Here is a 27109-nt window from a genome sequence, read left to right as displayed (position 1 = left end):
TGAAATTTTTTTACCGTTGGTATCCTTCATTTGCTCAAGAGATTCGTAGCATAAGGCTTGGTCTTGCGACCGATGGTTTCAACCCTTTTGGCCCTATCGGGAAAAAAACATATAGTGTGTGGCCCGTGGTGATAGTTGTCTACAATCTTCCACCATCGATGTGTATGAAAAAGCCTTATATGTTCATGACCGATATAGTTCCGGGTCCAAATAGTATTGGAAAAGATATTAACGTTTGTATAAGGCCTCTCATCGATGAATTGAAGATATTGATGCCTACTCCTTCAACTCGCTCTAAAAAAATAGGATTACGTGTGGAATACCGGGGTGAAGACATACGACAAATCTTTGAAACAAAATTTTATAATGAGAGCGGCTATTATGTGGACAATTAGTGACTGTCCCGCTATGAGTATGATAAGTGGGTGGTCGGGCAAAGAAAAGATGAGATGTCAAGTGTGTCTTGGAAGCGTGCAAGGGTTTCAATTAAAATATTGCGGAAAATGTAGTTTCTATGGCACAAACCGAATATTCCTTGAATCAAATGATCCACTCCGTCAAAAAAGTAATTTATTTGATAACGAAGAAAGAAGATTGTTTCATGGTCGTTTTTCCGGTGAGGGTGTTAAGGAATTGCTTGATGGTTTAGTTTTTCCACCACTCGGAAAGACTAATTCGAAGGCAAGGAGTGTCGGATACGGGGAAGAGCATCATTGGACTCATGTCCCAATCTTTTACGAACTCCCTTATTGGTCGTCACATAGTTCACGATATTCAATTGACATCATGCATACGGAAAAAAATATTTTTGAAAATATTTTTTTAATATTGTCAATGCGGCAAAGTCAAAAGATCATAAAAAGCAAGAGCGGATTGCAAGCATTTTGGGGTGTTACCACATTTGTGGATCGATGAGAAAGGAAAGTCACCTAAAGCACCTTATTCCCTTACTAGAAAACAACGTAAACTTTTGTGTGAATGGATTAGTTCACTAAAACTTCTGGATGGTTATTCCTCAAATATATCACGTTGTTGCAATGTTGAGGAGTGTACATTTTATGTATTCAAATCGCACGATTGTCACATTTTTCTTCAAAAATCATTGCCTCTCACAATTCGTGAAATTCTACCGGCGCCTATTGTCGATGCAATCACGATAATTTCTAACTTTTTCCAAGATTTATGTTCATCCGTGGTTACAAAAACCGACTTGGAAATAATGGAAAAATCGGTTATCAAAGCGTTGTTTTTGTTGGAAACGATTTTTCCTCAAAGTTGGTTTGATTCGATGGAACACTTGGTTGTACATTTAGCCGAAGAAATTAGACTTGTTGGACCTGCTTATTGCCATTGGATGTATCCGATTGAGCGTTTGTTGGGCAAATTAAAACAAAAAGTCGGTAATAAAGCAAGGGTTGAGGGGTCAATTGCCGAACGATATATGGAGGAGGAGATTGTTAATATTTGTTCCTTTTATTTTGCCTCTGACACGATCCATAATAAGGTACGTCGTAACGAGGTTTTGTTTGATGTGCAAAATTCCGAGAATTTAGAAGTGTTCAAATATCCAATTCAATCTCTTGTAAAGGAAGGAACTCGATACATGAGTGGTGATGAACGAGAGTTAGCAGAAGAATATGTTCTTTTAAACTCTCCTGAAGTTCAACCTTATCTAAGGTACCAAAATCTTACTTTAAAAAATATGTGTAATAATTTTTTATAATGACACATGCATGATTTTTTTAATATTTGTTCATATTTTAGGAAGTACCATGATCGTGTTATGCGACAACACCCGAAAACAACACCTCAAGATTTAGATCGTATTGTCAAAAGTCGATTTAAAACTTGGTTTAAGCAAAAGGTATTTATCTATTTTTAATTTTCATGATTTGTTTTTTTTAATTCTTATAATTATAACGTCTCATCGATTTGAATTGTTTTTAGGTTGATAAAGATGAGGTGGAAGGACCTCGTTTTAGGGACTTACTTGAAGGGCCGGTATTAAAAGTTATGACTTTTGAGACTTGTCAAGTTAATGGATATAAATTTTCAATAAAATCTGCATCCGGTTCTGGTATTGTTGTTAAAGGAAATTGCACGGAAATAATCTTGATTATTATGGTCAACTACAAGAAATTATTAGACTTATTTATCAAGTATGCAATCATGTATATTTGTTCAAATGTATATGGTTTGATAGTGTTGGTAATGGTGTGAGGATTGATAAGAATCGTGTGATTACAATTGATATGACTTCAAGATTGAAGTCAAGTGAGATTTTTATTTTAGCTAGTCAAGCCTCACAAGTATATTATGCTCCTAGTGTATTGGATCCAAAAGCGAAAATATATACGATGGTCAAATCTAAAAGTCGCCCAATTGATGAATCTATCATTGCACAAAATGATATAGAGGACGCTTTTCAGGAAGATAGATCTAATGCATCGACCTCATTTTCGCTCTTTGTCGATTTTGCATAATATGGATAAATACCGTTTATTCGGCGTGAAGAAGAAGAAGAAGAAGACGAAGAAGATGATTTGAAGGATGACGAAGATGAAAATGAAGGAGAAGAATAAATAAGTGAAGGTTACAATGAGAATGATGATGATGACGAAGATGATGATGGTTTTGACGATTTTGAATAACGTCATTTGTATTTTAAAGATGATTTTTAGTAAATTTTATAATGATTAAGATACTTTATTTATAAGTTATAGTAAATTTTTAATGAGTTTGTGAATTTTTGGTTTTAATGCTAAATTTTAATGCGTTTACGTCCGGTTAGGGCCAAAAAATCATAATATTTGACCATAATATTTCCCAGAAAACCGACCGTCTCCTTGCATAAAATCGACCACCTTCTTGATAAAACCGACCGTCTCCTTAAAGGGGTGGTCGGTTTTAAGGTGGTCGGTTATACGAATTAAATTGGCTTCTGAAATAAAATCGATCACTTTGCACATTTTGAGTAGTATGGTTTAATGATTATCATTGTTTTTTGGTTGTTTGGTTGTTTGGTTGTGATTGGATTGGATTTGTGATTGGTTTGTGTATTGATTTGGTTTGGTATAGAGGGACTTCAGAAAAACCTGCAAATTTTTTTAAAATCAGACCTTAAAACCGACTGAAAATAATCATAATCGACCACTTTTGACAATTACAAAACCCAGAAAACCGACCGTCAAGGGACATAACCGACCACCTTCTTCATAAAACTGACCGTCTCCTTTAGAGGGTGGTCGGTTTTAGGACGGTCGGTTATGACATTTAAGTTAGCTTCTGAAATAAAACCGACCGATGTGCATACTTTGACCACGGTCGGTTATGAGTTACAGTCAACTTTTTAAAAATAGACATAACCGACCACCTACGGTCGGTTATGACTCAGTGACGTGGCAACACGTGTGTGCACACGTGTTGCCACGTGTACACAGTGACCCCATATTTGAATAAAATGCCCAGGCACTTAACCGACCACTATGTTGGTAGGTTATGAGGGTTAAACCCGACCAAAAATCATAACCGACCAGGCTAAAACCGACCATGCCATGTGGTCGGTTATGACTATTTTAACCGATCGTTTTGCCTCTTAGTCGACCGTCAAAAAAAGTCATAACCGACCATGCTCTGTGATCGGTTATGACTATTTTAACCGACCGTTTTGTCTCTTAAACGACCGTTTTTGACGGTCGGTTTTGTCCTATTTTCTTGTAGTGTATACACCCCTTATAAATAATTTTTAGAATTATGTCTAACGATTATGGCCAATTTAATAGAAAATATGTTGTAACAGCCCTCACTTTCGGGCCATTAATTCTAAACCAAAACTAAAATAAAATACAATTTACTAATACGAAAATCTATTACAAAGGTCACTATTACAAATGCGCAGCTAAAAGCGGAAATCCAATAGTCAATCTACTCCAATTCTAAGTCATTGAACTCCAATACTAACCAACTCGAGTCTTTTAGACGAAACCTGAAATATTAAAGGAATGAGCGGCGAAGCCCAGCAAGCAACTACCGTTTGACGGCTCAAAATAATATTTTAAATCTTTTTCGAAAACAGAATTTAAACATGCTTGACACATAACACAGATCACACAAAATCACACATATATTCGATAACAAGGTGAACAAAGATGCACACTATATAATCAATAATCATAATCAAACACATTCTATAATCCACATAATCAAAATTCTTAATCAATCAATAAATCTTAATAACAAATTCTTATCTTTAGTCCCACAGTCCTAAATCACACCTTATGCGACACTTTGCCAGTGACCGGCATCTTATACTTTATGCCACACTTTCCAAGTGACCGGGTTCTAATTCTTATTCGATGGGGGGCTAGTTCACGTCCCTCGTCAAGTGCAACCAAAGCTTGACAAGGTATCGATGTGTTCCGGAATGTGCGCAAACTAGTTCTAAGTTCTAAGTATCACACTGTCCAGTTATCGGAATCTTATTCTTATACATGATTAAGACTGGGGATTTCCGAAAAAATTATTATCTTATTAATCACACATAACATGGCACGTTACACAATAAATACAGAGCAACGAACAATTATATGCATATTCGAAACATGCAATCAAACAAATATTATTCAATAATACGGAGCAATGGATAGTCACTTACAGAACACGTAAGCAAATAAGTAATACGGAGCAACGAAAAGTTACTTGCGGAACACGTAAGCAAATAAGTAATATGGAGCAACGAGAAGTTACTTGCCTCAATCATGCAAACAGATAATTCACATTAGAATACACAATCAATCCTTAGCAACCCATCAAAAACGAAACATCTAAAATCTCGATCTTCTCCATGACTCCAATTCTGATCAGATCCTTATCGAGCCTTTTTGACCCTTTAAACGACATTTTATTGGAAAACACAAAGTACTAAAGTTGTAGAGAACGAAAAGATCTTTCCGAAAAGTCCAGGATCGCTGAATTCCGACTTACGATGAATTTACTACGAATTTTACAAAATTGCTAATTTATGAGAGAAAAAGCCCCTACGAATTTTAATGAATAAAAACGAGAAAGACGAAAGGGGTGTATTTATAACGATACAAAATCCTATGTCTTAACCTACAAGTTATCCATATTAGAATCTGATCCAAATTTTAGACCCAATAGTCTAACCCAATTTTAAATCCTAGTCCTTATCTAATTTTAATCCTTTTTATTCTATTATTCTTTTATTAATCGAATTCTAAAAAAATTACGGGATATTACATATGTGGATTGAGTAACCAAAGGACTATCGACCAAATTTTTAATATTTTATTTTTAATATAATAGTATAAATATGCGTTTTACGAATAGAACATTCTAGATTAATTTAAGAATTTATGTTTGAATATTTCAAGCATTCCTAAAAAATTTATTAGAGGGTTGTGAAAAATAATCGTTTATTTAATTTTGTTATTATTAATATAATTTGGATGATTGCAGTGTGATATAGGTTTTTGAACATTCTTGTGTATTAAATTACGGTACATCGTCATCAATATCTCAGTCTTCGTCGAACAAGTTGTTTAATTAGTTTATATTTAAAGGCGTGGTTGTGACTGCTTAAACAAAATATATAATCAATCATTAGTCATTGTTTGAAACTAGACCCTCGTTTGCTGTTCTCGGCTCTTTTATAATTCTTCAAATTAATCAACCAAGCCTTAAATTCAATACGGTGTTAATTTTGAAAAATAAGACTAACTGGGATTTCTCTTCCCGTTAATCGTCTAGAACTCTGTTCGGTAGTTATTGTTATTTCAGACAGTTATAACACTGTCACAAAAGATTTTTAATAAATTTTAAAGGGTTGGAAAAACGTTTTTAGTCTAAAATTGCCATTAGCAAAATCATGTCTACATGTTTTAGAAAAAAGGTGTTTTCAGCTTTTGTAGGAAGCAGTTATCAGTTTCACGATCAAATCTTCTTAAAAATATTATTTTTATATATTATATCTCAAAATATGCATAAATTAAAAAAAATACCAAACAGTTATCTAATTTTCCTGACAATATTTTTTATAACAACACTTTTTCTCATGACAGTTTTTAACAGGACTGCCAAATAGAGCCAATGCCAGATATCGAATTGACAGAGATTATGTTTTATTAATTTTTCAATTGTGTGCTCAATGAGTATACAATAAATTTAAAAATTTATTGTAATTTAATTTATTTTCTATATTAATAATGAATCCTCACATTTACAAAAATTTCATCGATTAAAATAATTTAAAATTATAAATTTCCCTGACTCATTATGTTTTCATCGATCCACAATAAAAAACTCATGTTTTATATTGAAGATTCAGTGATTTATGGACAACCCTCAAAATGATTAGGACTCGTTAAATGAAAATTGCTTGTTCAATCAAAACAAAATCAAATGAAATTATCAATGTAAGAAGATCGTTATGCAAAATATCTAATCCCCGATGGATTATGTAACAGCCCACACTTCCGGACTATTAAATCTAAATCAAAACTAATACAAAATCCAACTTATTAATCCAAAATTCTATTACAAAGATGACTATTACAAAAGCGCAGCTAACGGAAGTCCAAAAGTCAATCTACGTCAAACTATGATTCTCGAACTCCAATGCTATTCAACTCGAATCTCGGACAAAACCTGAAATTGTCAGGGGTGAGCTACAAAGCTCAGTAAAAAAATAATCGATCCAACTAGTAGGCCAAGTAACATGAACACATATAACAAAATACGATAACATTTACAATACGATATACGAAATAAACACTTTCGGTACATATTCTTATTCTTATTCGATACACACAATACACATACCACATAAATAACAATAATTCAAAATCCATAATTCATGCCACGACCACTACAACCCGGTGATAACGGTCCTAAATTTTCAGAAAACTGTCACTACAATCCGGTGACTACGGTCCTAAGTTCTTATTCGATATTTTAACAAACCATGGCACAAATCAAAGATCCAAAATTATCGTTGAGACAACACACATATATATCATTACATATTCTATAACACATAATAATTTCAAATATAACATCACTTAGCCCATGTTTTGATAATCAAATATATACATATAACACACAATTTTGAAAATACTAGCAAGATCGATCGAAAACTTACCTCAAAATCTGACCAGATCTGAACATAGCTTTTTTGACCCTCTAAAGGACATTATCTTGGAAAACACGAAACACGAAAGTTGAAGATAACGAAAAGACCTCTCCGAAAAGTCTAGAATCACTGAATTCTGACTTACTATAAATTTTCTATGAATTTTACAAGACTGTTGATTTTTGGTGAGAAGAGCCCTACGAATTTTATTAATTAAGGTGGGGAAAACGAATAGGGTGTATTTATAACGAGACAAAACCCTGTATCTTAACCTACAAGTTATCCATATTAGAATTGGATCCAAATTTTAGGCCCATTAGTCTAATTCAATTTTAAATCCTAGTCCTTTTCTAATTTTAATATTTTTTTTCTATTATTCTATTATTGATCGAATTCTAAAAATTACGGGATATTACATACTACCCTCCTTAAAAAGAATTTGGTCCCCAAATTCACAACAATCCTAAAGTTCGAGACACATCTACCCCATCTACCCGTGATCTATCAAAGGTCAAACTATGGTCCACATGAACGCATCCTAGAGAATGTACTAGTCCCATACCTAATACACTCCGAAAGACAGCCTGCTCTGATACCAACTGTAAAAGCCCACACTTCCGAACTATTAAATCTAAATCAAAACTAATACAAAATCCAACTTATTAATCCAAAATTCTATTACAAAGATGATTATTACAAAAGCGCAGCTAACGGAAGTCCAAAAGTCAATCTACGCCAAACTATGGTTCTCGAACTCCAATGCTATTCAACTCGAATCTCGGACGAAACCTGAAATTGTCAGGGGTGAGCTACAAAGCTCAGCAAGAAAATAATCGATCCAACTAGTAGGCCAAGTAACATGAACACATATAATAAAATACGATAACATATACGATACGATATACGAAATAAACACTTTCGGTACATATTCTTATTCGATACACACAATACACATACCACATAAATAACAATAATTCAAAATCCATAATTCATGCCACGACCACTACAACCCGGTGATAACGGTCCTAAATTTTCAGAAAACTGTCACTACAATCCGTTGACTACGGTCCTAAGTTCTTATTCGATATTTTCATAAACCATGGTACAAATCAAAGATCCAAAATTATCGTTGAGACAACACACATATACATCGATACATATTCTATAACATATAATACTTTCAAATATACCATCACTTAGCCCATGTTTTGATAATCAAATATATACACATAACACACAATTTTGAAAATACTAGCAAGATCGATCGAAAACTTACCTCAAAATCTGACCAGATCTGAATATAGCTTTTTTGACCCTCTAAACGACGTTATCTTGAAAAAAATGAAACACGAAAGTTGAAGATAACGAAAAGACCTCTCCGAAAAGTCCAGTCACTAAATTCTGACTTACTATGAATTTTCTACGAATTTTACAAGACTGCTGATTTTTGCTGAGAAGAGCCTTACGGATTTTATTAATTAAGGCGGGGAAGACGAATAGAGTGTATTTATAACGAGACAAAACCATGTATCTTAACCTACAAGTTATCCATATTAGAATTGGATCCAAATTTTAGGCCCATTAGTCTAATTTAATTTTAAATCCTAATCCTTTTCTAATTTTAATATTTTTTTTCTATTATTCTATTATTGATCGAATTCTAAAAATTACGGGATATTACATACTACCCTTCTTAAAAAGAATTTGGTCCCCAAATTCACAACAATCCTAAAGTTCGAGACACATCTACCCCATCTACCCGTGATCTATCAAAGGTCAAACTATGGTCCACATGAACGAATCCTAGAGAATGAACTAGTCCCATACCTAATACACTTCGAAAGACAGCCTGCTCTGATATCAACTGTAACAGCCCACACTTCCGGACTATTAAATCTAAATCAAAACTAATACAAAATCCAACTTATTAATCCAAAATTCTATTACAAAGATGACTATTACCAAAGCGCAGCTAACGGAAGTCCAAAAGTCAATCTACGCCAAACTATGGTTCTCGAACTCCAATGCTATTCAACTCGAATCTCAGACGAAACCTGAAATTGTCAGGGGTGAGCTACAAAGCTCAGCAAGAAAACAATCGATCCAACTAGTAGGCCAAGTAACATGAACACATATAATAAAATATGATAACATATACGATATGATATACAAAATAAATACTTTCGGTACATATTCTTATTCTTAATCGATACACACAATACACATACCACATAAATAACAATAATTCAAAATCCATAATTCATGCCACGACCACTACAACCCGGTGATAACGGTCCTAAATTTTCAGAAAACAGTGACTACAATACGGTGACTACAGTCCTAAGTTCTTATTCGATATTTTTCACAAACCATGGCACAAATCAAAGATCCAAAATTATCGTTGAGACAACACACATATACATCGATATATATTCTATAACACATAATACTTTCAAATATACCATCACTTAGCCCATATTTTGATAATCAAATATATACACATAACACACAATTTTGAAAATACTAGCAAGATCGATCGAAAACTTACCTCAAAATCTGACCAGATCTGAATATAGCTTTTTTGGCCCTCTAAACGACATTATCTTGGAAAACACGAAACATGAAAGTTGAAGATAACGAAAAGACCTCTCCGAAAAGTCCAGAATCACTGAATTCTGACTTACTATGAATTTTCTACGAATTTTACAAGACTGTTGATTTTTGCTGAGAAGAGCCCTAAGAATTTTAATAATTAAGGCGGGGAAGACGAATAGGGTGTATTTATAACGAGACAAAACCCTGTATCTTAACCTACAAGTTATCCATATTAGAATTGGATCCCAATTTTAGGCCCATTAGTCTAATTCAATTTTAAATCCTAGTCATTTTCTAATTTTAATATTTTTTTTTCTATTATTCTATTATTGATCGAATTCTAAAAATTACGGGATATTACATACTACCCTCCTTAAAAAGAATTTAGTCCCCAAACTCACAACAATCCTAAAGTTCGAGACACATCTACCCCATCTACCTGTGATCTATCAAAGGTCAAACTATTGTCCACATGAACTCATCCTAGAGAATGTACTAGTCCCATACCTAATACACTCCGAAAGACATCCTGCTCTGATACCAACTGTAACAGCCCACACTTCCGGACTATTAAATCTAAATCAAAACTAATACAAAATCCAACTTATTAATCCAAAATTCTATTACAAAGATGACTATTACAAAAGCGCAGCTAACGGAAGTCCAAAAGTCAATCTATGCCAAACTATGGTTCTCGAACTCCAATGCTATTCAACTCGAATCTCGGACAAAACCTGAAATTGTCAGGGGTGAGCTACAAAGCTCAGCAAGAAAACAATTGATCCAACTAGTAGGCCAAGTAACATGAACACATATAACAAAATACGATAACATATACGATATGATATACGAAATAAACACTTTCGGTACATATTCTTATTCTTATTCGATACACACAATACACATACCACATAAATAACAATAATTTAAAATCCATAATTCATGCCACGACCACTACAACCCCGTGATAACGGTCCTAAATTTTCAGAAAACTGTCACTACAATCCGGTGACTACGGTCCTAAGTTCTTATTCGATATTTTCACAAACCATGGCTCAAATCAAATATCCAAAATTATCGTTGAGACAACACACATATACATCGATACATATTCTATAACACATAATACTTTCAAATATACCATCACTTAGCCCATGTTTTGATAATCAAATATATACACATAACACACAATTTTGAAAATACTAGCAAGATCGATCGAAAACTTACCTCAAAATCTGACCAGATCTGAATATAGCTTTTTTGACCCTCTAAATGACGTTATCTTGAAAAACACGAAACACGAAAGTTGAAGATAACGAAAAGACCTCTCTGAAAAGTCTAGAATCACTGAATTCTGACTTACTATGAATTTTCTACGAATTTTACAAAACTGCTGATTTTTGCTGAGAAGAGCCCTACGGATTTTATTAATTAAGGCGGGGAAGACGAATAGGGTGTATTTATAACGAGACAAAACCCTGTATCTTAACCTACAAGTTATCCATATTAGAATTGGATCCAAGTTTTAGGCCCATTAGTCTAATTCAATTTTAAATCCTAGTCTTTTTTCAATTTTAATATTTTTTTCTATTAATCTATTATTGATCGAATTCTAAAAATTACGGGATATTACATATTAGTAGCCACATATATTAGTAGCCACATAAAAATGAAACTAACACACAATTGGGAGTAGCAATTAGTTTTCGTTGGAGTCAAAAGATGGGGAGAAATGAATGACAAGGCTAGTCGTAGTAATAGACTTTGTAATGTAAACTACACCACAACAAGTAGAAGATTAAGGGAGAGACTGATGTATATTATACATATTATTGTCGTATAAAATTTAAATTTTGTTAAATGATTGTTATAATATCATATATATTAACGCCTATATTTTATGTGAATATATTAGTTCATTTCTATATTGTACTTATTTTTATAAAAATATATATATTCTCTTGATAAAATATGTTTAAAAAATTCTCTCATATATATGTAAACGCTCGCATTGTATTTGGTCTACCCTTCTCTAGTCTCTAGTCTATACCTCCATCCCTTGTTATAAGCCGAGTCAATAGTATCTTAACTTTGATCAAGACTCATCATCCCTCTTCTTGTTATATTCCATGGCTCAAGGGAGTGGACTCTCCATTGATCCTTCTTCTTCTTCTCATCATCATCACCCTCTTCATTTGTTTACATCATCGGATCGTACACAGGACCCCAGTCTTCGTCACCGTCACAAGTTTAAGCTCGAATCAACACCACCATACCCTATGGATTGTGGAGAAGTGTCGAATGTGTTCTCTTCTATACCAGTTCCACCACCTCCGCCACCACCAGCTACTATACAGTTTCCAGTCAACCTGAACTGCACCACTACAAACCATGAACATGATCAAAAACACGAGCATGATCGGGTTTTTATGTCTGATGAGAAGCGCCCTGTCATCGATGAGATGGACTTCTTTGCAAGCAAGAAAGATGATCAAGATCATAACATAGCTGAGACTGATGGTCATGATGATCTGAGAGATGCTTTGTGTGGACCTCAACATTTCAATGTGAATGTAAGTCTTGTATTTTTTTTCTTTAACTTATCAAATCTAGATTTCTCAACTACTTTTATCGTTTTCCTCATTAATTACTTCAATAGTTTACTTTCTATTCACATTTATGCAATAACAAATTATATTACTGATCAAAACAGACTGGTCTGCATCTTCTCACCACAAACACTAGCAGTGATCAGTCAATAGTGGATGATGGTATTTCTTCTAACTCGGGAGATAAAAGAGTTAAAAATGAGGTAATTGCGTGTGCTCAGAACACATATTTTACCTTGATCGTTCGAATACAAACTAATTTAGCCTACAAATGACAGACCGGTGATTTGTATAATTAAAAACGGTAATTTTTAGTACCGTAACGGTGTCACGATGATATGATATATATCTTTTTGGCGTGTCGGTGAGTGAGTCTATATGTTAGACTGATCATAAATTAATGTTTCAGCTAGCGGTACTTCATGCTGAGCTGGAACGAATGAACTCCGAGAATCAGCGCCTGAAGGACTTGGTCGATGAGGTGACAAACAATTACAACAATCTTCAGATGCATCTAATGACATTTATGCAGCAGCAAAATCAGAAAGCAATGGATAATGATAAAGTAGAATTAGATGTTGAAGGTGGAAATAAAAGCAAGGCTGATCAATTTGTTAGACAAAATAGTATGCGAAAGATGGTGCCTAGACAGTTTATTGATGGAGGTGGGCCGAATGGTGAGACACCAGATCAGGAGCCTTCACTCTCTTTGTCAGAAGGCCGTGATCTGTCTCACTCTCGGATCAGTAAACAGAAACAGGAGGATTTGTTAACGGAAAATGATAGTCTAAATCAAGGATCTCAACAGTGGGGAGGTTGTAGTAAAGTTTCTAGATTGAGCCCTTCCAAAGAGGTTGACCAGGCCACTGAGGCTACCATTAGAAAAGCCCGAGTCTCTGTCAGGGCTAGATCAGAGGCACCAATGGTATGTATTGATGAATAATCTGGCTCAGATCATTAATTTTAAATTTGGTTGTAATTTATACAGTTTTAATTCTTTGTTATATTTTTTGTTACTGTCAGATTACTGATGGATGTCAGTGGAGAAAATATGGACAGAAGATGGCTAAAGGAAACCCGTGTCCTCGAGCCTACTATAGGTGCACCATGGCTGCTGGTTGTCCAGTTCGGAAACAGGTAACCTAAGACTACTAGTCATCTTTTAGATGAATTAATACACTATTCAAGTGCTTAAATTCTGCCACCGACTGAAGTTTTCCAATCGCTTAAACGGCTGCATCCCGGTCAGAAGAATAGAGGTTACCTAATTTGGCAGTAACATTTTCAGAGATCAGTTGGAAAAATATTATAGTCACACACTAATAAATGCCTTAAAACACTTGGATCCTCAGCCTCTTGTCAATGTGTGACCTGGGATCAGTTGACCCAAATATTCAAGTTTTAAGACCACTCCCCCTGTCTCTTTTTACTAGGGATGGTTCAGCAGTTTTTGAACAGTACTATTCATTTGCTCAAAATTATAATCTTCAACAAAATATTTTACTAGCTCAAGTATAATGTAAAATCACGGTAAATTTGCAGGTGCAAAGGTGTGCAGAAGATAGGACAATTCTGATCACAACATACGAAGGCAATCACAACCACCCTTTACCTCCAGCAGCAATGGCAATGGCTTCAACAACATCATCAGCTGCACGGATGCTGCTCTCAGGATCAATGCCAAGTGCAGACGGACTAATGAACTCAAATTATCTAGCCAGAACTCTTCTCCCTTGCTCCTCAAGCATGGCCACAATTTCCGCCTCAGCACCATTTCCTACTGTTACATTGGACTTGACTCAATCTTCAAATCCCTTACAACTCCAAAGGCCACAAAATCAATTCCAAGTACAATTCGGGAACCCACAACAATTGCCACACTCTCCTGAAGCTCTTCTACCGCAAATATTTAGTCAGGCATTGAACAACCAATCAAAATTCTCGGGACCTCAAAAGTCATCTCGGGACATGGAAGCTACAACTCAGTTGGGTAAACTAGGAATACCACCAATGCACAACCAAGCGCAACCGGGCACAATGGCTGACACCGTTAATGCCTTGACATCGGATCCGAATTTTACTGCAGCTCTAGCAGCAGCCATTTCTTCTATCTTTGGGGGCACTTCCAATGCAAACATCAACACTAACAGTGTTGCCAATGTCACAACTTCCACCAGTAATAACAACAGTAACTGAGCATCTTTTCATTTTTTTTTGAAATTTAGTATCAGTTGAAGAGAAGGAAAATGATGGTTTACATGATCATTTGTCAGGGGGTGGGATAGGGGGTATACATAGAATCGAGTTTTTTCATTTATCCATGTTTAAATAAATAAATCCGAAATTTCGGAAAACATACAAAAATATTGTAAAAGCATGATGTGATAAAATAATATATACACATTTTGGTTTCTTTGTTATATACGGTAAATTCTTGCACATTTTTCTTAGGCCTGCTCAGTGAAGAATGTATTCACCTAAAACGTCTCAAACTTGAATTTTGTGAGAAAAAATAAAAATAAATTGTCGCATGCGGAAAATTTGATTTCTTGTCTGGTTTGAATTTGCTATTTGGCCCACAGTCAATATAACAATATTAGAAATGGTAAAGAAGAATTTATAAAATATGTGTCTACACGCATTGTGCTATATGGTGTTTGCAGCGAGCCGTCAATACAACCGAGGTGAACCAAGCGTGCAGTGCATGAAAATACAAAACGTTGTTTTTATGGCCCAAGCTGCAATTGGTCAGAGTCATACAACTGTTTTTGGATATATGCTTGATTCTTTGTGGAAAATATTAGAATTATTTACAATAACCACCCCTTCGACCAATTTTCTGTCAATTTTGACTGTTAAATTTCAGTTCACTAGGGGTAAAACGGAGATAACACATATAAAATATTTAAATAAAACATTACTAAATTTAAAATATTGGGAAAAATAGTAAAAAATATAATAATTTTTTTAAAAAAAAATTGATTCAAATGTTAAACCGATTTAAGCCTTTTTTAATAATAATAATAATTTTTTTTTAATTTTTCTATTTAATTATTTCATCTTTATAATATTCAAGTTAAATAATATTTTTTGATATATTTATAATTATTACGCACATTATAAAATTTTTATATAGATACTCGCACTATAAAATCGAATTTTTAATATATTTTTAAAATATTTTATACTTAATATCTCTATTTTTACCCTTAGTCAACCGTTATTTAACGGTCAAAACTAATAAAAATCGGCCCGAAGGGTGGTCATTATAAGGGTATTAAAACCTAAGTTATGTATATTGCATATAATTAAAGTTCTTAACCTAATCCGGATTATGCTTAAATTAAAGTGATTCAAAGTGAAATTAACTCAAAATATTATTTTTAGAGGTTTTTTCAGAATAATAAGTTGCGAAAGTATCAAATTATTCCCGCACTCTTTTTTCAGGATTTTGATCTTGAATACAGGAAATTGTTTTGTCTTTTTATTCTTGTTTTGCTCTCAAAATAAAAATGTAATTCTGAAAATACCATTTTCCTTCTTTTTTTTCTTTTAATAACTGCTCGATGCCATCTATTTCTCGTGTCTGTCACTAGTCCACAGTTTGCTATACTACTGCAGGTGTGGGTTATACACAACAGTACCGAGATGATTTTTGTACAAATTAAATCAAATTTATTTTTTCTATAAATGAATGTAATTGAAAATGATGTCTAAGCTAATTTGAGCCTCCTGAACAAATTAAACATAGTTAAATAAAACTTATATGACACGTACAAATACAAATTAAATTGAATAAATACATAAATATAATATATCGTTGTTGAATCAAGAAAGAGCCTAAATGACTTCTTTGAAAATTACAAGAATATATGTAATCGTTGTAATTCAATTGTTTTGAACAATCAATCATATATACAACCTCATGAAAACTTTTCTTACTGAATTAAAATCATGAAAACTTTGCAAATCTAAAATTCCAAATATAAATAACAAAATACACCAAAATAAAATAAACTCTTTATAATAACGAACTAAACAAAATCTAAATATATTTAGAGATTATTGAAATAAAATAAAAGTTTAATCAAGAAAAACATATAAGAAAGAAAAGATCAGAGACTTTCACTTGTGAAAACAAATGAAAACCCTAGTAAGAATGAGAATATTAGGGTTTCTTTGAGAACTTTTACGTTGAGTAAAATTGAAACTGTATGTGTAACTCAACAATGGATAACTCAACATAATACAAAGTAATTAAAAATAATCTATGTTTCACTATAATCAGTATATACATGATGGTTTTGGTAACTACAGTGAAGAAGACGTCAACAGAGATCCGTATGAAATTCATTAACATGTTCTAGCAACGGAGAAATAAGATTGAAGTCACTCGAAACAGTTATCAGGATCAGTATGAACACCTTAAGGATCCTAAGAGAAGTTGTTTGTATCTGGGAGAAGATTTGACAATGATTTAAGAAGATTATAGTACGAAAGTCTGAGAGCGGAATTAGTCACCTGTGAACCAGACCATTGCACTAGGTGTCAGTGATTTGTGAAAGAAAACTAAGTACTATCATTAGGAAGATTGTTAAGTAAGGATTTGTATCTGGATATACAAGTTTTATGGTTTATACGAAGACTTAAGAAAGAAGACTTGAAGAAAGGACAACTTAGGGATTGCAATACTCCACAGAAACTAAGTCAAAGTGATCACTACCTTGTAGTAAGAGTCACCATGACCAGTATATTGATTATCAGAAGTAATAGTCTTGAAGTATAGTTCAATATCTCAGTACAGGAATTGGTTTTAATTTAGTAGGAGCATTTGGGAATAAATTAGAGCAAAAATGAAATCAAAAGTGTATGTCCATTATTCTTGTAGCAACTTAAAATTATTTACTTGATCAAAATAATTCTAAGGCTCTAACTGGTTCATACAAGGGAAGAAGGAACTCTAAAATTATTCTAAGTCCTATGTTATGCATATATACAGGGGCTCCAAGAGAGGTAGAACTCGCCACCTAGCTATATTAGGAGTACTTGGTCGCAAGTTAGAATGGGCTTGTGAATAAATAAAGCTCCCATGTGGCTATGGCCCACAAGCTCGTATTCTAAAGCCTCCAAGTAGCAAGGCAATCAGAACTTAGCTTGAAAAAGTCTATAAGGCTCGCAACTAACTTTCGACTTGCTGGTACCACTCGCCACTTAGTCACTACTAGGTGAATGAAGTTGCAACTAAGGAACTACAAGGGGGATGTTATTCGCAAGTTAGAAAAATGGCTAAGGCAAGTTTTCCCTTACCTTGTAGTCGCCAGTGATGTTGTTTGAAAGCCTTGTAGTCGCCACTTGAATATATCCTAGCTTAAATTCCTTCCTTGGACACTCTATTCGCGAGTAAGGAATTAGAACTTTAAAACAAGTGGTCTCAAAGTCTTCTAGTCGCAAGTAAAAAGGGAATGCTCCCAGGGGACGTAAGTTGCATTGTTTTACAGGTTGTCAATTTAAAATGAATGGATGTAAAGCAGCCATGTGGTCATTTCTCTCTCTACTCTACCTACCAGCTATATAAATAATTCAGATGCAATTGAAATTGTATCTCTTCAACATTGAATAGTACGAAACTCTTGCAAAATATTCTCAGCACTTTGAAAAACTTGATTTGACAAGGAGAGATCATGCACATTTGTTTACTCACCATTTAAAGACTTACAAAGTTGATACAATCATCATTTAAAATTTCTTTGATTGTATTTAATATCATTTGATAAGAGTTTTAGATCTTTAGTGTGATAAGAAGAAACCTAGTTTGATATCTTATTGTATTGGTTCTTTTTATAATTGTTGCTTCGAATCATTTGTATTCGGAGTTGTAAGCAAATCCTCTTGGTATTTATACTTTGAGTAAAAGCAAATTTACCCCGATATCTCTGTGTTTGTTTATTTCATTTTCATAGTTTCAGTATCCGCTGCATTTATTTATGAAAAACAAAAACATACATTCATCCCCCCTCTGTATGTACCTTTTGGACCTAACAATCGGTATCAGGGCTTATTGATCAATATACAGATCGGATCTATTAGATTAGAAAGTTTTGTAGTTGGTTTTGGTTGTACAGATTCTGAAAAAGCTTCTAGTGTGCATATCTGGTTTTGGGTTTGTTGGTTTTAACTTGACTGGTTTTGGTATTGTTGACTGACTGGGTATTTATGTTTTGAGACGGTATATTGCAAATTTTTCTCATATCTGAAAAGATGAGTACTCGAAAAGTTAGTAGTATTAAGGTTCCTCAGTTTGATAAATCGAGATATAATCTATGAAAGAAGAAAATGCTTTCATATATTCGGGCTTCAAATCCAAATTATATGAAGGTATTGAGAAATGAAAGACATGTGCCTATGAAGGAGCATCCAGAGATCCCTGGATCCAGTATGTCATGTCCAGAATCAGAATGGACTATTGTTGATAAGGAATTGATTGTTTTGGATGAAGGCATGCAGCTTACTTTGGTGGATTCGATGGATGATGATATGAGTCACCAAATCATGGTCTGTTAAAGTGCCAAGCACATGTGGGATAGCAGAGAATTGCTTATGGAAAGAACTGAAGATGTCAGGAAAAATCGACCGGATATCTTGACTACACAATTTGAGGCTTTTAAGTCCTTTCCTGGAGAAAGCATAACACAAGTCTTCGACAGACTTAACAAATTGTTGAATGAATTGAGTATTCATGACAAGACTTACCCTCAAAGAGAAGTCAACAGGAAGTTTATGGTTGTCTTACCTCACCATCAAGAGAACAAAGCTTCATCTATTCGTGAATATGTTGATTTTGAGACCATGACACTTGAGAAGTTGTATGGTAAACTGAATACTCATGAAATGGAGCAGGAACAAAGGACAATCATCTATGGTGGTGGTACAGTTGATAGCAAGAATGTTGAACTACTCAAGACAACTGCTCTTGTAGCTAGTGAATTCAAAGAGCTTGACATTACTGCTGAAAAGCCTAAGTCTAAAGCCGCTGTGATGTTCAGTAACATCAGGTTTAGAAGGAAGCAAGGCTTTATGGGTTCTAGAAGCAGCAATCGTGGTCAAAGGTCAAGTTCATCTTTTGAATCTGGTCACAAGACATGGATGGTTGATGGAAATAAGTTCAGATGCTTTAACTGTGATGAGGTTGGGCACTTTTCCACTGAATGTAGAAAGTCTCAGCAAGCAAAGGATAAAGGAAATATTTATCAGAAGAAGGACACAGGTAGCTCAAGAAAGTACCGAATGAAATCTTACATAGCTGAAGGGAAGAGCTGGGATGACATTGATGATGAAGAAGAGAAAAATGAAAATCTTGCATTGATGGCAAAATCTTCTTCTAAGGTAAAATTCTCAATTGTTTGTGCTTTACCTCCTGATAATTTGTGTGATAATGAACACTGTGTTGCTTTTAGACAAACTGTCTTAGTGTACGAAATTGTAGTTTTTTATCACTATCTTAGGGCACAATACAAAATAAAGGAATGCATTGAGCAACATGATGCCTTAAAAGAAATGTATAGAAATGTTAGTATCTACTAGAATGTAATCTGGCTCATGTTGAGGACCTAAAAGTAGAACTAAAGAAGGTTAAAGATGAAAATGATAAGTTAGTTCTTGATAGGGTCGGTGTGAAAAATCTTAAGCAAACTAATGCTTATTTAGAGCTTAAGATTAAGAAGCACATTGAGACAGAGGAAGAGCTTAAGAGCAATAATGCAGAATTAGACATTAAATTGCATGCTTTTACTGATTTTGTAAATCTTGCTAAGAATCTCATAGCTTATTAAATAGTAGGTGGAAAGGTTGGGATAGATCTAGACTAAGACGAACATAGACAAGCTTCTATGAAACGAGTAGTTGAAAATGACCCTGTTGAGAAATTTGTGAATTCCCCTAGTACACCTCATGTTCTTAAAGAAGCTAAGAAGCCTCTATTTAAGAAAGCTATTGTTGAGCCTTTGTGGTGCCCTCCAAACCCGGGTCAGAAGTTTGGGGTCAACAACACATACACAATATATAAACCTGTATATGAAATATTATTTGCAATGACCCTACTTTACATAACCACGGATCGCAACAGGTTAAAGTATGAAAACAAGCCACAACTTAACTTTTATTACAACGTATCAAATCCCAACTAATTTAACTTACAACTGATAATGAAATCATTCTTACAATCTTACTATCTCGCTACCATAATAAGCTCCTGCTAGCTCACTCCAACTCAATCTGGAATCCTAGCTCGTGCATTGAACTGGGAAACCCCGCTATCAACTGTATCCTTCTTAACTGTATAATATATAAAAAGATTCGCAAGAGTGAGTTAACTAGCTCAGCAAGTCACACTAACAGTAACTGAGGTTAATCAATGATCAAATGAGATGATTCAGAGGAATCAAGTTTTTTTGTTAAACAATCATTAGAATTGGATATTCATTTTAAATTTTAAAACCAAGGTTAGGCTGTTAATCAGTCATGCACTAACCCCGAGCAAGGCACACGGCTCTGCTCTATAAACTGGAACACATTGGCCTAATTCGACCACGAATATGGTCTGACCACGAATTTGGTACACATAAAGAAAACTATGCAATTCTAAAGTAAATTAATATGAATAACAATATAACTTAGTAAAATAAGATCATAATCAACAGTGATGAAACATTTGTATAAAGGCATGATGCATTTCATGAGTATCACATGGGTGTATCAAAGTATGTATAAGAAATGGCCTTCAGCCTGTAGGAGAATTGGGTATTAGATGAACAATGATCTTACAAGGTTTAGTTCTTTGATGTCACAAGGTATGGTGGAGTATAAAAGTTTCTGTATGTTTAAGTAATTTTGTTCCAGTGTTTGGTATATGATGGGTATATATGTGTGGAGTAGTACCGTATTTGTGTGGTTTAGTATCTGGTAAATCAACAAGAAATGGTTTACAAAGAATAAGGCTGACGGCTCAAAGATCAAATGATGTGGCTCAGGTTCAAGGCTGAAGGATTCAAAGTACTTACAATATAAAACAGAACTATTTTGACTACTTAAAAATTTACCACGAGAGAATTTAGAAATATTTGCATTATATCTCGAAAAAGGTTTAGAAGTACTTGCCTTATCATAATGGATTCCAACTTCACTCGTACTTGTCTACTGACTTTATTCAATAACCACTCGTCTACTTTTCTATGCCTTGCTTCCATTCACTAATCACCTGCTGTATTTTCTACGCATCGATTTCATTTTCTGATCACCTGCTTCCCTTTTCTACGCCTTGTCAACTCTGTTAGGCATCATAAGTATCTATCAATATTCATCTCACATTATTCTAATTGTCACATGGATGTCATAAGGTTTCATCTACCCTTCGTTTCACTCAAATCCGATTTACGGATTAAAAGTTATGCTAAAACAGGTAAACACTGATCACATAGACCGACAGTCAAACAATTAAGTCACATATAGCACAGAGCACGTCAAACAATCAATGAAATTTTATTTATAAGGAAGTCTCGGGCCATAAACAGTCTGTCGGGTATTTAATATGATTTTTAAAATATTTTTCGGAGTCAAAACGGGTCATTGGATCAATTTTAAAACAATAAATAGGGTTCGGTTAGCCAAATCTGGCTTTAAAATAATTTTTTATTAATTATCGAGCCTGGAAAATAATTTAAAATAATATTTTAAAGCTCGAAACTATTTTTCGGAATTTTTAAATCATTTATAAATAATTAAATCTAATTAAATAATTAATTAAAATCAATTAATAATCAATTAATCAATTAATTATTAACAAAAATTAATTAACTAATTAATTCAGATTTATTTTTGAATTAAAAATAATTTTTAGAATTAAAATAATGTTTGGGATTTTCAGTAATTAAAAACGAATTTTTATAATTAAAATAAATAGAAAATATGATTTTTAAATAATTTATAAACAGGAATACTAATTTTGCAAAGTCTGGAAAGGTCAGGGACTAAACTGTTTCTCTTTCAAAACCACAGGTACTAAACTGAAATTTTTTACAGGGGTTTGCCGGAAAATGTCCTGTCTCGCCGGAGAAGACGATTCTGGCATCCTCACCCCACCATCACCTCCAGATTACAACTATGGCTCACCAGGAACATAACCCATCAATCAATTCATTCTAACAATCCCTGAGTTGGCCGGCAATTGGCCGAGAAGTTCGCCGATTTCCGGTGAACTCGAAGAAACTTCAAATGACAACTCCCTTCGAACCAGGGATCGTCTGTTAACATACGATACACCAATCGATTGCAAATTTCAATGGGAACAAAACCCACCCATCTAGAACATCTGTTAATCCCTAAATAAGAAACCCCCAAATTCAATCAAGAACATTCATATGGGTTATAAACCCTAATTTCAAAATTCGAAAATCAAACTCAATTTTGAACATGTTGTTGAACTCCAAATCAGTCATATGATATATCAAAATCATCAGGAAGAAAAGTTCTACAACATACAAGCATCAAATCATTCAAACAATCATCTGAACAGAAATTTATATTTTTAATCAAAATAATTCGAAATTAATAAAAATTATAGAAAAATACCCTTTGATTCTGCAGTTGAAAGGCTTATTGATTCTGATAGAACACCTCAAGGCCTTCGTTTTGAGTACTCGAGCTTTCCAATCGGAATCCGGTAACGCCTTGAAAATGCAGTTTGATTCTCAGAAGTTTATATGAATATAAGTATTTTCTCTGTAAAATTATATAATTTACTGGCTGCAAATGATTTTCTGTACGAAATAAAATACGGTAAAGGCTATTTATAATTACGGGAAATTAGTATCCCGCTGGATCATTCCGAATATAAAATAGTACGCTTATTTATAAAAACGAATCCAAACGGTACCGGTTTTCGCGATAATTATCCAGATATGTACAATTTGTACTGCGGTCTTGGTCTCAGCGCCTGGTTACACGTATTACGAGGTGATAATTATAATAGTTTAATAAAAAGATCCCGTTTATCAAAAATACGAGTTTTATTGATTTACCGAAACGAATATTGTATCGAAAATATTGCGTCGGGACCCGCACAGGACACACCGTACGCCGAATCGAAAATGTCGAAACATGGAAAATGCTCGTAATATTACAATTTGGTTAGGAAGGAGTTCTCGGAAGAGTTTCGGGTTATAAAAACGTAAAAATGGTTGAGGTCGGCTGGTTCCCGATTATATAAAATTGTTTGTAATTACTCGGAAAAAGAAATTATAAAATCCATAAATGTCCAATAAAATCATAAATCATCATAAAAATAAATAGGAAGATATGACAATTATCTATATTTTATTTTGGACATATAAAAATTAAAATACCCAAATTATATCATGTTTACATATCCAAACACAGATACCACTTCACAGATAATTACCAAAATTCATATAATAATCACATAATATTTATTATTAACAAAAATATAAACACGTCAAATCCTGGATATTACAGCCTTTTGATGAAAATAATCTTTATATTCATCATGATATGTTTATAGTATCTCGAGCTTTTTAGGAGACAAAAGGCAAAGAAACCTATGTTTGTTGCTAGTGATTCTAACTTATCTTTTGTCAGGCTAGGTTTTACTTCCAAGACTAAGAGAAATAGAAATAAAATTGGCAGGATAGGAGCTAATGGCCCTAGGAAGGTATGTAATAATTGTGGTTCTGCTGGTCACTGATAAGTGGATTTTATATCCACTTGGAACGCTTTATTACAAGCTTAAATTGGTGTTTTCGACTCAAGTTATTGGTATTTTGATGTGTTTTTGTGTTATTGCATTTCAGGTATCAGTTAAATGAAGAAATGAGCTGTTAAAGGAAATATGATAAAAAGTGATCATATTTGGAAGCCAAGACCATTGTCAAGTTGTAGAGAATCTCGTTAGCTTCGCGTGGGCAGTTGAATCGCCTAATTCTGACGAGTAGAACTCAAGTTATGGCCAAAACAAGATTCATCAGAATTTTTTCCAAACAGGCTCCAGGCGCCCGCCTGGGATGTGGGAAGGCCGCTTGGGAGCTGAGGCGCCCGCTTGGAGAGCTGAGGCGGCTGCCTGAGGCGCGGTTGGTCGCTGATTTCGCTGAAAAACCCTATTTGAGTGGAATTTGACAATTTTAAGGGTCGAGGTCCACTAGGGGCGTATATATACTTAAAAAACGGGTTTTTATCATCCGGGAAGATTGGGATACCAAGGAGAAGACCTAAAAGCACAAAACAACTCCGAAAAAGAAGATCTTGTTTTCAACTTGTGATTCTTTAAATTAGTTGTAACTTTGGATGTTTGTTTTCGTTCTTGTTGAACCTAGATCTCGTTTATTCGTACTTTAATTATTATTCAGTTTATTAAGACCTTGTTTATACCATGCTTTCATTAGAACCCATGGTGACGATGAGTTCAATTATGGGCTAATCGTTGTCATGGGATTCTAGCAGATTTACTTATGGATTTCAATAGTTAATTTTTTCGATATCTTGGTGTGTGGTGATTGATTGATATCCTAATATTGGTTGTGCTTGTTTGTATTATGTGCGTAGCTAACATATAAGATAGCGTGTTAATCTCTATTGAAGCGACAGTGAATATAGAGGTTTAGAACTTGCCATGCTAGCATAGGTTCATGTATTGTATGCATGATTAGTAGGTAATTTTAACCATCTTACTTACCCTATGTAATCACGATAGATAACTTGCGCATTAAACCGTTATATTGTCAAATTCTATAGACATATTGGGTCTCAATATAATTGGTGCCTATTCAGCTTCTATTTCTTTTGTGGATATCTGGTAGATAGGTACTCGTGCAACAAAAGTTGGCGTTTATCAGTTTCGTGTTATCTGATTAGTGTCATCACCATTACATGCTAAAGTTAAGAACAATAAGGTTATTAAATGAAGTAGTAATGAAGTTAGAATCCCATGTTTGTCATATAAGTAATTCAACCTCAGTTCTCTTAGTTAATATTATTTAGTATAATCTCTTAGTTAATAAAAACCCAATTTGTTATTTGTCTTAGCATTGAGCGATAACCATACATTGTTGCATAGGTGCATAAATTGAACTTAACCTAAACCAGTCTCTGTGGGAACGAATCTAATTTATATCTTATACTACTTGCGTGAATATTAGCGCGTGTTTTCACCCTAACAAGTTTTTGGCGCCGCTGCCGGGGACTCAATGTTAATTTTTAGTTTATGTGCTTGTCATCAGTGGTCGTTAAAGTTCACTGACTCAGACTCTTTTACTATCATAATTTATTTGTGTGTTTTCAGGTACTCAGTACAATGGGAGATCCAGCAGCACGAACGAAATCCTTGATGGATTTTTCTCAACCCAAGATCAATGACATTCAATCTAGCATTGTCAGGCCAGCTATCACAGCTAGTACCTTTGAGATTAAGCCTGGCATAATTCATTGGGTATAGAATTCAGTCCAGTTTGGGGGTTCTCCAATGGAAGATCCCAATATGCACATTAGGGATTTCATTGAGATTTGCGACACCTTCAAGTTCAACGGTGTTTCTGAAGATGCTATGAAGCTGAGACTGTTCCCATTCTCTCTGAGGGACAAGGCTAAGAGCTGGTTACACTCTCTACCATCTGGTTCGATTACTACTTGGGAAGATCTTGCTTAGAAGGTTCTTACTAAATTCTTCCCTATGGCGAAGACAGCTGCAATCAGGAATGCTCTTACTCAATTTGCGCAGCAATTAGGAGAATCTTTATATGAAGCTTGGGAGCGCTACAAGGAGATGCTTAGGAAGTATCCTCATCATGGAATGCCTGATTGGATGATCATCAATTATTTTTATAATGGGTTGGGAGCACAGTCGGAGCATTATGGGCAAAGAGCTATGAGGAAGCTTATGATCTAATTGAACTGATGGCTGTTAATGAATATCAGTATCCAACCCAGAGATGTCCACAGGGCAAGGTAGCAGGAGTTCTTGAAGTGGATACAGCTACGGCTATCACTACTCAACTAAAGGCGTTGTTTATAAAGATCGATTATCTGGCTAACTATGGTGTTAAATAGATAATTAGTGTTTGTGAGCTGTGTGCCGCTCCGCATGTGACGGAGCAATGCGGTATATCTGGTGACAGCTCAGTTTGTGAGCAACTTTCAGAGATCGCAGTAACCAGTTCCAGACACTTATCATCCTGACAATTGGAATCATCCTAACTTCAGTTGGAGCAACAATCAGAATGTGATGCAACAGCCGTTCCAGCATTTTGGAAATAAGCTATTCAACCCTCCTCGTTTTCAGCAACAAATTACACCAAAACAACAAACTCATGGTGCATGTCTATCTTCGAATTAAAAATCTGAATTGGAGGAGTTGAGGCTTATGTGCAAAAACCAGGCTCTTATATGCCAAAGCCAGGCTGTTTCTATCCAGAATCTGGAAAACCAAATAGGAAAAATTAATAACGCCTTATTGAATCGACTACCAGAAACGCTTCCTAGTGATACAGAAACAAATCCAGGCAAGAGGGAAGTTGAAGAACAGGTGAACGCCATCACCTTAAGGTCTGGAAAGGTCGCAAGCCCCCAAATTCAATAAGACGAAGAGCCTGAAAAATCTCAAGTTTCAGAAAATGCAGTTTTGGCTGAAGAAGAAGTGCAGAAGGAAGCGGAAGTGGAACCAAGGAAGACTATTGTTGAGCACACTCCTCCTGAG

General features: G+C 34.4%; 1 protein-coding gene and 1 non-coding gene across 2 annotated transcripts; one reads left to right on the top strand and one right to left on the bottom strand.

The window, feature by feature from the left end:
• The first annotated feature begins 11766 nt into the window (after nt 1-11766).
• On the top strand, nt 11767-14775 carry LOC141707003 (putative WRKY transcription factor 31). Its single transcript, XM_074509940.1, has 5 exons — nt 11767-12318; nt 12459-12557; nt 12764-13279; nt 13378-13491; nt 13897-14775. Exons 1-5 carry the CDS (start codon nt 11875-11877, stop codon nt 14548-14550), a joined length of 1827 nt encoding a protein of 608 aa, XP_074366041.1. The 5' UTR covers nt 11767-11874; the 3' UTR covers nt 14551-14775.
• An 11326-nt stretch (nt 14776-26101) lies between these two features.
• LOC141710181 (small nucleolar RNA R71) lies at nt 26102-26208 on the bottom strand. Its single transcript, XR_012570713.1, has one exon. It is a non-coding gene; the product is annotated as a small nucleolar RNA R71 (small nucleolar RNA).
• Nucleotides 26209-27109: the final 901 nt, after the last annotated feature.

Source organism: Apium graveolens, chromosome 2 (assembly GCF_009905375.1).
Source record: "Apium graveolens cultivar Ventura chromosome 2, ASM990537v1, whole genome shotgun sequence".
In the NCBI taxonomy this organism is placed as follows: Eukaryota; Viridiplantae; Streptophyta; class Magnoliopsida; order Apiales; family Apiaceae; genus Apium; species Apium graveolens.
This window is presented reverse-complemented; position numbering and strand designations above follow the sequence as displayed.

Bases quoted from the DNA above. Each gene is read 5' to 3' on its own strand.
- LOC141707003 (XM_074509940.1), top strand. From the start codon at position 11,875: ATGGCTCAAGGGAGTGGACTCTCCATTGATCCTTCTTCTTCTTCTCAT. The intron at 12,319-12,458 runs GTAAGTCTTGTA...TGATCAAAACAG, and splicing joins CTCAACATTTCAATGTGAAT to ACTGGTCTGCATCTTCTCAC. The intron at 13,492-13,896 runs GTAACCTAAGAC...GTAAATTTGCAG, and splicing joins GTTGTCCAGTTCGGAAACAG to GTGCAAAGGTGTGCAGAAGA.